The 13,484-nt window shown below is 39.8% G+C and overlaps 1 protein-coding gene across 2 annotated transcripts in view; it reads right to left on the reverse strand.

Annotated features, from left to right (window-relative positions):
* Window positions 1–13,484, reverse strand: part of GNAI1 (guanine nucleotide binding protein (G protein), alpha inhibiting activity polypeptide 1) — a 145,977-nt gene that overhangs the window by 55,813 nt on the left and 76,680 nt on the right. The window contains exon 1 of one of the 2 annotated variants that reach the window (XM_004676895.2): window positions 13,042–13,455. The exons of the other annotated variant lie outside the window; for it this stretch is intronic. Within the exon in view, the coding sequence (XP_004676952.1) occupies window positions 13,042–13,159 (118 nt within the window). The 5' untranslated portion in view covers window positions 13,160–13,455. Of the gene's footprint in view, window positions 1–13,041; window positions 13,456–13,484 lie in introns of those variants that run through there. 2 annotated transcript variants of the gene reach the window in all.

Below are 13,484 nucleotides of genomic sequence, written 5' to 3' on the forward strand. Positions count from 1 at the left end.
TCGATCTGCCTGTTCTGCTCCCCACTCTGTCTCTGGTGAAGCCTCTCACTGCCCCTGAGCCTTTGGCCTGTACCCCAGTTCTGTATGCACAAATAAATAAATCTTAAAAAAAAAAAAAAGTAGAAGTGTTAGCTAAACAAGAATGAAAGCATTACATGTGTATATGCATGCATAAGTGGGTGTGAATATACAAAATGTAGAGTGTTTATTTTGTGCAGTTTTAACTACTTTTCTGATAAAGTTATGGGAGACTTCCTGAACATGAGAAAGATAGGATAAATCTTGAAAAATCTTTATAAAATGGCCAAACAGAAAAAAATCTAAGAGAGTCACCTACTCTAGGATTTTGTTTCTCAAAGGATGGACTGGACTATGAATCAGTAAACAAAGTATTCCCAAGAGCTAGTTAGACTACAGAATTTCCGGTCCCATTCCAGACCTCTGAATGAGAATCTGTAACTTTAAAAGAATTCCAGTTATTTCTAGTAAGTGTAAGAAAAACTGCTTTAGGAAAATAAGTTTAGTACATATGGAGCAGGCAAGAATAAACAATAGACAGTGGAGGAATGTAAAGGACAATAGAGAATATAATGTGAGACATATTCTGAAATTGACAAATGTGGCTTGTTTCCTCCTTCGCAGTTACATGGGTAATGGCAGAAGGGGCAGACAGGGTATATTGTAGTGCCATCCAGAAGAAAGGGGTAAATACAAATGGCTTACCATTCAGGCATCACATAGTAGAACCCCTAAGCTTGGCAGCCACAGCGTAACTATCAGCCTAGTAGCAACTATAGAAGGTTATGAATAGAGGCCTGGAAGGAAGAAAGTCACTTCTATCTTGATCACCTAGTTGGGCAAAGTTTGAAATGTGAATGTACATCAGAGAAGATGAAAAGATTGGGAAAGGCAAGGGGGAGCTGCATGGGGTCTTGGGAGAAGCAAACTGGTCTGGCATCAACACAAGCAGCCTGATAGAAACATGTGGCTGAGCAAAGACAATATCTGAGGCTCATCTCTCCCTGGCATCTTGGCACCACCACAGAAAGGCTGCAACATCTCAATCCCTACATGCTTAAGATAACCAGATAAGACAGAGCACAAGACAACTAAGAGCCTGGCTACCCCATACTAGCTCTGAGGCACAGGGCTGTCTGGGGAAAATAGAAATGGGGGAGTTTACAACAACTGTAAGAAATAAAGGAGACCCAGGAAAGTAAGAGAGATGGTCCTGGTTATGCCCAAAATGAGACAACATGGACCAACACATCTTCAGTTTTCAGGAGAAGATGCCAGCAGACAAAAAACAAGTTGGCTGCCAGGGACAGGGGCACTGTTCAGGCGCCCCAGAACAGTACTGGGGGATTCTCCCCACCACACACATGGACTTCACTCATCTCTCATCCTAAGCGGACACTGTAAGAGCAAAGGGAGGAAGGGAGTCAAAAAGCTGCAAAAGAATGAAGGGAAACAGTAAGCTCAGTGTTGCTGGAGGATGAAAAAGGGAGGCAGAAAAATAAGCCAAATATTTAGAAAATAAAGTCAATTGGAACTTTGCCTGATTGGGCATGAAAATAAATGAAAAGTCAAGGAGTCAAGGATGGGTGGTGTCAACGATTGAAAAAGAAAACAGAAGGAGAAATTAGATGAATAGGTATGTGAGAGATGATGCCTTCAGTTTTGGGATACTGTGGTATGATAAATTAGAAATAAACCTGCCCTCAACCCACAGCTCAGGAGATGGGAAAGAATAACTACAGCCGGTCCAGTGGCACAGGATTCACACATACAATGTGTGGGTTAATAAAAGAGCATGATAAAAAGTTCCAAGAGTCTACAATCTAGTGGCGATACAGTAAAAACAGCCCCAAGAAATTCAAATAACAATTTTTTTTTCACAAAGAGAACATGAAATAAGTGTGACTAGTGTGACTTTTTAAAAAGCAAGTAAATGTTAAGAGAATACATTGTTTTTAAAAGAAAACCTAGAAACAGTTTCTAGATATAAAAATGTTCACCATTAAAATTAAGCTCAGGGGCCCTCCCGGGTGGCGCAGCGGGTTGAAGCACAGCACTAAGCAGCTTAAGCCACTTCCGCATGAGTTCCAGTCCTGACTGCCCCGTAGGTGACCACATGGCAAGGCAGACCTCTCCTGACCCACCCCTGTTCCCCTCAGCAGTGTACTTCATCGATCTGCCTGTTCTGCTCCCCACTCTGTCTCTGGTGAAGCCTCTTACCACCCCTGAGCCTCTGGCCTATACCATAGTTCTGTATGCACAAATAAATAAATCTTAAAAAAAAAAAAATTAAGCTCAATATATTAATAGGCAGATTAAATTATTACTGAATAGAAAAGCAAGCTTTAAACTATATGAATAGCATAAAGAGATTAACACCTGGAGAGAGGTTAAGAGATAAAGAAGCTCAAAGGAGAAGGCAAATAGAGTTATAAAATAAACTCAAGATGAAAGAATAGCCTCAAAATATGTCTTTAAAAAAAATTGTTTTGGTGTGGGTTAAATCATATTATAGTTCTCACTACTTTTATATTATTGAAAATACCCACAACTTAAAAAAGTAATGAGTGAAGAAGTTAAAAAGAAGGCAATGAATACTAACATTTTTAAAAGTTTAGGTGAAAAGTAAGAGCTAAAAATTATTTCAGGGGCCCTCCCTGGTGGCACAACAGGTTAAGGCACAACACTGTGAAGCTATCTGCAGCCACTGCAAGCTGGAGTTTGATCCCTGGAGAGGAGGTGGCCCACAAGGCGTGGCAGACCTTGCCTGACCTACCTACCCAGTGCTCCCCTCAGCAGTGTATTACAGCAGATCAGCCTGTTCTGCTCACCACTTTCTCTGGTGAATCCTCTCACCCGCCATGTTTCTGGCCTGTACCCAGTTCTTCTATGCATAAATAAGTAAATCCTTTAAAAAAAATATTTCAGGGAAGTATTAACAGTTTTGCTTGAATTTTATTACTTTCAATGTGGGGCATGTCTTGAGAATGTTTATAAGCCATCGCACAGAAGTCTTTAAAGAAGTATAAGATGGTGGCCTCCCTGGTGGCTCAGCACTATCAAGCTGCGAACAGCCATTGTGGCATGAGTTTGATCGCCAGTCAGGGCCTCTGTCTTGCTCAAGGCTCCCCTCAGCAGTGTATTTCAGTTAATTTGTCTATTCTGCTCCTACTCTGTCTCTGGTGAATCCCCTCACCCCCTGCATCCCTGGCCACACCCCAGCTCCTATATGCATAAATAAATAAAATAAATCTTTAAAAAAAAGGGGGGAAGTGTAAGAATGTAAAGAGAATATAGGAGCTGGAGATGAAAGAAGACTGATGAGTGGAATTGAATGCACAGTGCTGACTTTGAATGAGGTGGGTACCATCTCACTAGTTACAGAAACTTCACTGAACACTATTATGGCTTTTCATCATCACAACACAGTCCTTGAGTACATTTCTTGACCAGGTCACTATTTCACTTATATGTTCAATTTGTGAAAACTCAAGGTGCTACCATAGAAGAGTCAATTCTGACTTAACAGTAATAATTACAATTCTTTAAATTAGAGTACTAATTTCTAAATTTCAGAACTACCTGTAAGAAAGCAATTTTCTTCTATTACATTGATCTTAGGTATGGTTTACTTACAGGGCCATGTACTTCTTAAATAACATGACTGTCAAGTAAAAGGCTTTTGTCTAGACAACAAAAAAGTAATAAAGATAAGTAAATTATTGGCCAAAAAAAAAAAAAATCTGAAGTATACCTTTAAAAAGCACAGTAAAATGAAGGAATTCCAGAAATAGAGGTTAAGTTTTAAGGAAACCTTTTTTAAAAATTATTAAAAGGCATAAATAGTATCCTTGTTTCTATATTAACATTACTACCATATTTCAAGAAATGCTGCTTCTTCACTCTTAAAATTAAACTCATGTAGCTCTCGAGTTGTATTAGGAATCTTTTTGAGTCATCAGGGCAGGAGCTTCAGAAAGGTTTTAAAATTTGTGGGAAGTAATCATAAACTCTCCTGAGAAATAGTGCATCCATTTGAATCAACTCCAAGTTTCGTCATTTACATGAACTGCTTTGTTTTATTTTCAAGAAAGAAAAGTTTGCAGTAAATTGTTTCATTAATTCTAAAAATTGGTAATAAAATGGAGAGAAAATTACTTTTAAATCACTTGTAAAGTTTTCCAGTTACATAAAATTCACTCTATAGAATTCTTAACATAGCATATTTACCTGGTCTATTTGCAGTAGGAAGATTATTAACAGAAATTCAAGTCCCATATATTTATTTATGGACACAAGAACTGGTTATAGGCTAGGGGTAAGGGAATGAGAGGATTCACCAGAGACAGAGTGGGAATCAGAACAGGCAGATCGATGAAGTACACTGCTGAGGGGAGCAGTGGGCAAGACAGGAGATGTCTGCTGCACCATGAGGGTCACCTCCCTGGCCAGGGTCAAACTCAGTGCTGCAGTACTTGCTGAGAGCCTCATAGTGCTGCGTTTTAATCCCTGCACCACCAGGGAGGCACCTAATTAAGATTTTTATTTTAAAGTCTTTGCTATGTACATACCTTTTGCTAAGAGCCAAGGAATGAATGTTTGTAATCATAAATGGATCAAACTGCAAATTGGCAGAGGGAGGTCTCACCCCCCAAAGAATCTCTAAAGTATTTATAATAACACTTTATATTTTTAAGAACTTTTGTGTAATAATGTAGTGTTCTAAGTATTTTAGATCTATTAGCTTATTTTGTGATCAAGCCCTTATGTATGAGACAGTGTATATACTATCTGGCATTTCTGAGAAAAACAAAGCTAAAAACAAAGATAACTTGCCAAATTAAAGAAAGCATTTTTACCGCCAACATTATGGTCAACTCCCTTTCCCTATCAAGAGCATCTTTTTAAAAAGCCTCAGAAACTTTGGAGGGGGAAAATGTATGAAACTGAATTAGAGTCAGTAAAGTCTCTTCTAATGTATAGGTGTCTGCACAATACAGAACTTAAAGCCAATCAGAATGGAAACATTATCTCAGAGACACACAATAAAAAGGGACAGACTGAGGACTACATAATTTCTGAGAAGCAGGTTACCTCCATCCTGATATCCTACAAAATCAACAAGACCTGCCATATTCAAGCTGATCCCCCCTAGTATCTATTATTATACCATTTCTCTTCATTTGCCATTAAGAGGGATTGTTTTAATCTATCTATTTTGTTTTCCCTAAATCCACAGTAAATTCTCACCAAGGTGGAACAGGGAAGGGTGAGAACAAAAAGGAAAGAAGTACAATGGATCATGGTGGTGGTCTATGGGTGATATGATGGTCCACTACTGTGGTAATACTGTGGGGGTATCCAAATATTACTTCAACTAACAATAATTAAAAAAAAATTGATAAGGTGCTCTTCCTGGTGGTGCAACAGGTTAAAGCAGCAACACATAATGAAGCTCTCCAAAGTCACTGCAGCTCGAGATCAATCCCCCGCCAGGGTGCTGACTCACATGGCATGGCAGACCTCTCCTGACCTGCCCGCTGCTCCCCTCAACAGTGTATTTCAGTACCTGTTCTGCTCCTCACTGTCTCTGGTGAATCTTCTCACCCACCAAACCTTTGGCCTGTACCCCAGTTCTGTAAGCATAAAATAAAACCTTAAAAAAAAAAAAAGAATTTTGGTAAACCTACAGCATAACCTGGCACCAAACACTTGGAATACATTTTTTAAAAATACCAACAATAATCATTCTCACCACATACAAACAAGCACGACGTAAGGAACACCCTGCTAGCTTCCAAACATCAAAGCTACTAACATATGATGATGGCTGTGAAAATATATTTAGTGCCTCCTTATATGACTGCATGAGTTTAAGAATGTAGTTCAATAACATGAAACAGCAATGCAACAATGCTTGAAAAGTGACTAGAATACATAAAAACTCACACTGAACTCATAACACTTAATTTACCAAAATCACAGTATTTTTCTGATTATGCAAAAAGAATTTGGTCTCCTAAGTCAATTTCTTTTTTAAACCTGTTAGGGGTCATCATTGAGTCAAGGTACAAGAAAATGTACCAACATTTTTTCCTTTGAAGAACAATTAGCGAAAACTAATGTTCAACAACTGATGCATTTAATTCTTATGGAAAGGCGACTGTGTATAACCCCACCACCAGGTGATAAATAAGTCAGACCAGATTCATGTTCTGATGTAGCCAACTACATGCAATACAACATCCAATGTAAAAGTAAAAGCACAAGATGATTTCTAAATGGTATAATTAGGAAGGGAGAGTAAAGATGACTAATTTAAACTGGATGGTCAGGAAAAACTACTGAGACAATTCCTTCACACTATGCCTCCAGTAAAATACCATGGGTTTCATATGATTACCAGAAACTTGTGACACAACTGTGATCATGATCATTTCATAAATGACAAAAATTTAAGAAATATAAAATTATAATTACTACGAATTTCCTACAGTTGTACAGGCTATGTCAATAAGGAATTGTGTGGAAATAGACTGCTTTTGTAACAAATGCCAGAGATGTGGAAAATGCTTGAAATCAGAAAATGGGCAGATATTGGAACAATTTTGAGTCATGTGATATAAATGCCTACACTTCCTTTACACATTATTAGAAATACAGATGTTAAAGACCCTCCTAATGAGGGTTTAGAAGGCAGGAACATAGTAGAGAAAGCACACATGACCTCAGAAAATACCTGACCTGACATCAACAGACTGTTGATAGATACTTGATTTTAAATGTGCTGCTGGTGAGCTTCTGGATGGGAAGAAGGACATGTTATTAGTGACTAGAGAAAAGAGAACTCTTGTTACATAGCGGCAGAAAGCCTATGTGAACAATGTCCTGCAGTTATGAGGAGAGCAGAACTGGTAAGCTTTAAACCTCAATATGTGGATGAAAAGGTTTCCGAACAAACTGTTTGAGGTGTGAATTGCTTTTTTTTTTTTTTCCTTGCCAGTTATAATAACACAGGACAGGAAAAAAAGATAAATTCAGGGAACACCAAGTGAAAGAATGCTGCCAATCTCCCTGACTCAATAATAGGTAAGAGGCTGATAAGATTACTCAGCTGCAAACATGTGCTACCTTGCATGAAAAAGGAAGGATGACTCAAGGGCGGATGAAGTCCAGTACCCACAACACCAAGCATAGTCAAAGGATTATTCCCAGGACCTAACACCCAAAGTAATTGGTAAAGTGCACCTGACTTTCTCTCCTTTTGAACAGGAATGTCCTCCACTGATATCCTATGCCTGTCCTATCACTGTATTCTAGGAGCAGATACATGCTTTCCAGTTCCACTGGTCCACAGAGAGGCATTTTGTAACAGAAGATGGATACCTAGAATCTCACCCATATCTAAGTTAAACTGTGAGACATGGATGCAATTTTAGATGTTGAATTTATGCTGTAAAGTGTTGAGTCTTTTGGAGATGCTGGGGTAGGATAAATAAATTTTGCATGGGGGAATGAATCTTTGGGAATCAGAAGATAGACATTGATAGCCCCCCACCCCCCCAAAAAAGGAAAAAATCCATGTTTAATTTCTGGTAACTGTTGACTATATTATCTCACAGGGCAAAAGGAACCCTAAGGATGTGATTAAGGGTATTGATATATGGTTGTTACTGGATTACTAGATTCTGGCTAAGCCCAAAATAATTACCAGGTTCCCTTCACTCAAAGAGGGAGACAGGAGATTGATGCTCCAAGAGTACAAGTCAGCTAGCTACCAGTGCTGGCTTTGAAGATGGAGAAACTGCCGTGGGCCAATGAAAAGCGGTAGCTTCTAGACAGAGATGGGAACAGCAAGGGAAAGGTTTCTCCAACCTCCAAATGGGGAGAAATCTGCTAACACCCTGATTTCTGTCCAGTGAACCCATTAAGAATCTTGGCATCTAGAAATTAAAAATAAACTTTGCATTGTTTTGAGCCAGTAAGTTTATGTAATGAAAATTCATTTTTAAATTATTGTTTTCTTATTACTGCTAAAGTTTTCCACTAGTATTTAATAATTTATGGCAGAAAGTAGCCCAAGCACTACAAGATTAGGTGCTGTTGACTTTGGTTCATATGGTTCAAAAGCCATCCGGGATCTGAGTTCCCCAATGTCATACACCAGGAAGTCACACACAGGAAAACTTCGTGCCAGCACATGTGACCAAAAAATATGTGGCCTAAAATATAACAAATGCATTCAAGTCTTCCCAGTGAATTTGTGGCATTTTGGATTTTTCAGACAGAGGGAAATGCACATAATAATAATGATTGTGGTTAGATACTTAATTTTTGTTTTAAGAAATTACAGCAACTGCCTTTGAGATGGAAACATCTTTCACTAAATCCTACCATATAAGCATTATATATCCTATTGTTGATAAATTTAGTAATACTCATGCTGACCTTTATTTATAAAAGCTATTTTTATTTTTATTTATAAGAGATGAAAATGAAAGTCAAACTTACAAAAATTTTTAAAGAAGTGTAACACTACCACTACAACATAGCAGGCACCCTCCCCATCACATCCATTATTTTTTCTAAATTATCTAAGTTATCAGACAATGTGACCATGAAAAGTTCTTGTACTTAACCAAGAAATTTGCTTTTAGACAACTCCACTTATTTTAATCATCACATTCTTTCACTATTCCTTTTTTTTTATTTACTTTGCTTGGCTGGACATTTGTTCTGATCAATATCAAAAACATCAAAGCATGAAGTTTATATTCTAGGTTAGGTCCTAATCCTACAAAAGATATTAACATAATTAAGAACTAATAATGCTCAGAACAAAGTGAAAGGCAGGTCAGGGATACAGGGACAACTCAAAGGATTCTGCCCCGAAGTGTTCACCCTAGTAGCAGGGAAAGCAAGGCAGAGCATAAAGATAAACACCACCAGAAACCAGAGAGCAAATATGCTTTGCCATATGCTAATAGCTCCTGTCCAAACAGGAGGAGGTGCCCTGAAGAAAAAAGCAAGGGCGCCAGGTCTAGGGGCCAAGTCTAGGGAATGGTTTTTATTCTTATGGAGACATCAATAAAAGTTTCTAAACAAAGAAGAGGTAACAAATTTTCTGAACAAAGAAGAGGTCTTTACAAAAGAAGTAAAGAGCAGAGCAAGGAAGTCTATTGGGAGGAGGCTGCCAAAGACAGAGGAGAACCAGACTTAGAAATGTAAAGCCCAGATGGGGCAAGGGGTTAGTTCTCAGCATATGATGCCCCTGGCAGCAGCTGCAGCATGAGTTCTATACCTGGCCAGGCAGCTGACCCACATGGTGCAGCAGATCTCTCATGTCTGGTCCACTGCTCCTGTTGTTAGTAGAGGATTTCAGCAGCTAGATCTGCCTCTTCTGCTCACTGTCTCTTGCCTCCCTGTATCTCTGGCCTATTGTTCTTTGATGCATAAATAAATCTTTACAAAAAATGCAAGGGAGAAAACAGAAACCAGCTGTGACTTAACATACCACCTGTGACTTCTCTCAACATAATTGCTCATACAAAGCAGATGAGTTAGAGAGAAACACCTAAGCCTTGTTAAAATACCAAATCCATTTACTCAAGAAAATGGGCTTTCTGACTTCTAAGATTCTTAGCCAACTGTAATGAAATGCAAAATCAAAAGTCCCACAATGCCAGAATTTCTCAACTAGGAAAGTCATAAGGCAAGTTTAAAATGAGGAAAAGACTAATCACCTAGCTTCTCAAGTAGCTGTGGTGTCAGCAATGGAAAAATACCTAGCAGAACAGATGGGATCCCACACCTCTTTCCACCCAACCTGTCTATTCAAACCAAACTAAAGGAGATAAACGGTGTGGATTTTTATTTGTGGGGATGAGTGAAATGGAGGGAAGGATAATAAGATGGCGTGAAGAAAAATAAAAGTTCAAAGCTTTAGAATGAAATTAAATTTGTAACAAAACGTTTTAATAAACATCCATTTATATTTATATATATATATAGTCTCGATGTAATAAAGACCAAGGCCTTTTAAAAAATAATGAATTTAATCATACTTAAAGATAGAACAATAAAGGATGCTTTCTGGAGATAGTCATACAAAATAAAAAAAATACCTTTCATTATTGAAATAATTTTCTATATTTATGATTATTATTCTAACACTAAAACCTGAAAACTGAATCTAAAATTCTTGGGCCACTCAAATACTGACCTAATTTCCTTTAGGTCAATAATCAGAGGAAAACGCCTCTTTTTTTTTTTTTTTTCAAAGCCTGATTAATTGCCCCTAATATGGACAGGGAACTATATGTATTATTTAAAAGATAATAACAGACAGTGTCAAAATCTTTTTAACTTTTCTCATATCTGATTTTTTCAACCCTGTTGTCTAAAAAATCAATGCATGCTTTAAGGAAAAAAACACATTTTATTATACTGTTTTAAATGTACTTTAGAGGCTATAAGCCCTAAATGGAAAAAAAAATGAGAAACACAAAATAAATAAAGATGAAGAGACCTAATACAATATGACACTGAATATAGATTATCTAGAAACCATTTTAGATGTTCTTGATTCAGTTGCAGTGTTTTATATGAATTATTTCACTAAGTTATTTACACATGAATTAAAACATACAGGAAAGAATCAAAGATCAACACCTCACTACTGAAATCAAGGTGGGGAGGGGTAGGAAATATTATCAAACACTCAAAAAATAAAGATTTATGAAATAAGCCAGCATTCTGTTTATAAGACAGACGGAGTTGGAACTTGGGACAAGCGTGGAGTGGAGTGGAGTGGGGGTAAGACAGAGGGGAGACTAGTGGGAGGAACTGGACAAGACAGAAATGAGACAGGACGTCTACAAAGAGGGTATGTTGGGAAAAGCAAAAATGCCAATGCTAGAAAATGACAGGTGAAGGAATATATTACCTAAAGATTTTAAAAGACCTTTTTGAAATTGTTCTAATATCGTTATGGAAACATCATTCCTTTTGAAAATCATGATTCTCGGGACACTTTTCTCATCGTTCTTAGCTACATTTGGCTGTAGAGACACAACTTCTGGTTTTATATTACACATTCAATGAAATTAAATTGTTGAGCTAGAAGAGTGTTTCTGAGAAAAGGAAAATTTTTACTCCAGGGATATGGAAAATTTTTCAAGGGTCACAGTTTGGGGACAAGTCTGCTAAGGAAGCTGAAGATGTTGCTAAATAATGCAAAAGCCAGTCGACAAAACAAAGAATCATCTGGTCCCAAATGCCAATAGTGCTAAGATTGAGAAACACTGGTCTCTTCTAAATAAAAGCAACCCCCACCCTTGGACCTTTATCCTAGCTCATCTGTCACTAATAGACATCTAATTAAAGCGGAAAATAACACCAGATAACTTATTTTTCAATTACTTTAAATGGCTAGTTCAAACTAAGAGTCAAGCTGAAATACAATGGAAGAATGTATCAATGGTGGGTGCAGAAACTGCAGAAAAATAACTTTTTAATCTTTTTGTTTCATTTTTTTGCCTGAGCATATTCAATTAGAGGAACAACATTCACTTTTTTGTACCAAAGTGTGTGTCTCTGCTCAATACAGTAAAAATACACTGACCTCACAATGCAGAATTTTTCATTAATGTATAAACTTAGGTAAACAGTTTTAACTCAGAAAGATTTATAATGGGGGAGGGAGTAAAGAAAGCCACCCAGGTCTTTAAAATGCAAAGTTATTTCACAGTTTGCTTGCAAAATGACTCAGATCATTATTACTTTTAGTCATACTAAGTTTGCTGCTTCTAAGCCTACTAGAAATGGAGAAAAAAAAACACCATTTTTTTCCTGCAGTCATTAAACCAATGAAACAGAAGCTTACTGAAAACAGGTTTGTGCAATATTTCTTTCATTCTGTTATAAACATAAAAGCCATCTCTGAAAGTACAAATTGAGGCTTCTCAGAAATCTTTCATCTACCTAAATACCTACAGTGTGTGTGGCAGAGGAAACAAACAAAAGAAAACCCTAACTCATACATACATCCATAAATCTTAGGCTATGAATATTTTGCTACCACATCCTTTAGTCAAAACCCTGGTTTACCCTTTTTATGTTTTGCCCTCAAGAAAATACAAAAGACCTCACATCGCTTTTCATCAAGAGAACAATACTACGAACAAATGCAAGCCTGACAAGTACCTGGCAAATCTCATTCATCAGAAACCCTGGCAGCAGAGAGAGAATCCTGGTGTCCGCGTGACCCTTTCGCACATTTCACATCAGGTTTTCACCGCTCGAGTATCCATCTACCTTCCTTACCACTGGAGCAAACGTGACCCAACTTACGTGGCTTTCAGGTCCCCACTTGAAATAAAAATCAAGCATCCAGAGTAGTCTACATAAGGTAAATATAAGCAGCGCTCCCTTTATCACTTACTGAGTCGCCATGGGACATTAAAGAGAAAAGATACTGCAAGCCCGCCGCGACCCCACAAAAGGTACACTGATTTCACAAAACCTGGCATTCTAGAGGGGAAGCCACAGCCACGACAGAACACCTGCAATTCCAATGGCTTTTTGAAGGGGTGCTTTTATTTTCTTGTCGCGAAAGCCCCTCATCTTTGTAAAGCAGGCTAACTTCAAGGAAAGGGGCTACTCGCGACCCGCTCCTCGGCTCTTCGCCGGGTCCACCCCAAGCCACGCGCGTGAAGTCAAACTCCTGCCCCACCGCGGGCGACTTCTCAACGCCGGGGCCAGAGGGGCCTGAAGAGAGGGGCTCAGCTCGACTCCGCTTGGATTCACGCTAATTCTGAAAAAACATGCTCGGGCTCTGCCCATAGCGCCCTCGGCCGCTCTGACACGTCCCCTCGGGGTCTCCCAAACGCCAAGGAGCAGGCGCTGGCCGCCGCGCCCAGAACCCCGGCCCGCCCCGCCGGCCCCAGTGGGTATCCGCGGGTCCCCGTGGGCCCCCGCGCGCCCCGGCCAGCACATCCCGGCGTCCGGCCCGGCCGCCCTTACCGAGCAGCAGCAGCTTGACCTCGCGCGCCGCCTTCTCCCCATCCTCACGGAGGTTCCGGTCGATCATCTTACTCCGCTCCACCGCCGCCTTGTCCTCGGCGCTCAACGTACAGCCCATTGTGCCGAGAGCTCACGCCGTTCCCCGCACGTCCGACACGCTGCCTCGTAACACAGGTGAAGGCTCTTGGGGCGCGGGGTCCGGGCACCTCCCGCCGCCGGCCACACCACCCCCTCCCACTTCCTCACGCCAGTGAAAGCGCAGTCTTCAAAGGAGCTAGCAGCCCCGCACGGCTCTCCCCGAGCGCCCAGCTCCGCTCCCGGAGCCCCTCAGCGGCCCCGAAGCCCTGCGTAGCAAGCCTCAGGCTGCAGCAGCTGCCGGCTTCCCGCGAGTGGCCGCGCCGCAGCCCAAACAAGCCCGGCGAGCTCGGCGTCCGCGCGCCGCC

The sequence above is a fragment of the Condylura cristata genome, unplaced genomic scaffold (assembly GCF_000260355.1).
Source record: "Condylura cristata isolate star-nosed mole 26May11 unplaced genomic scaffold, ConCri1.0 scaffold00005, whole genome shotgun sequence".
NCBI lineage: Eukaryota > Metazoa > Chordata > Mammalia > Eulipotyphla > Talpidae > Condylura > Condylura cristata.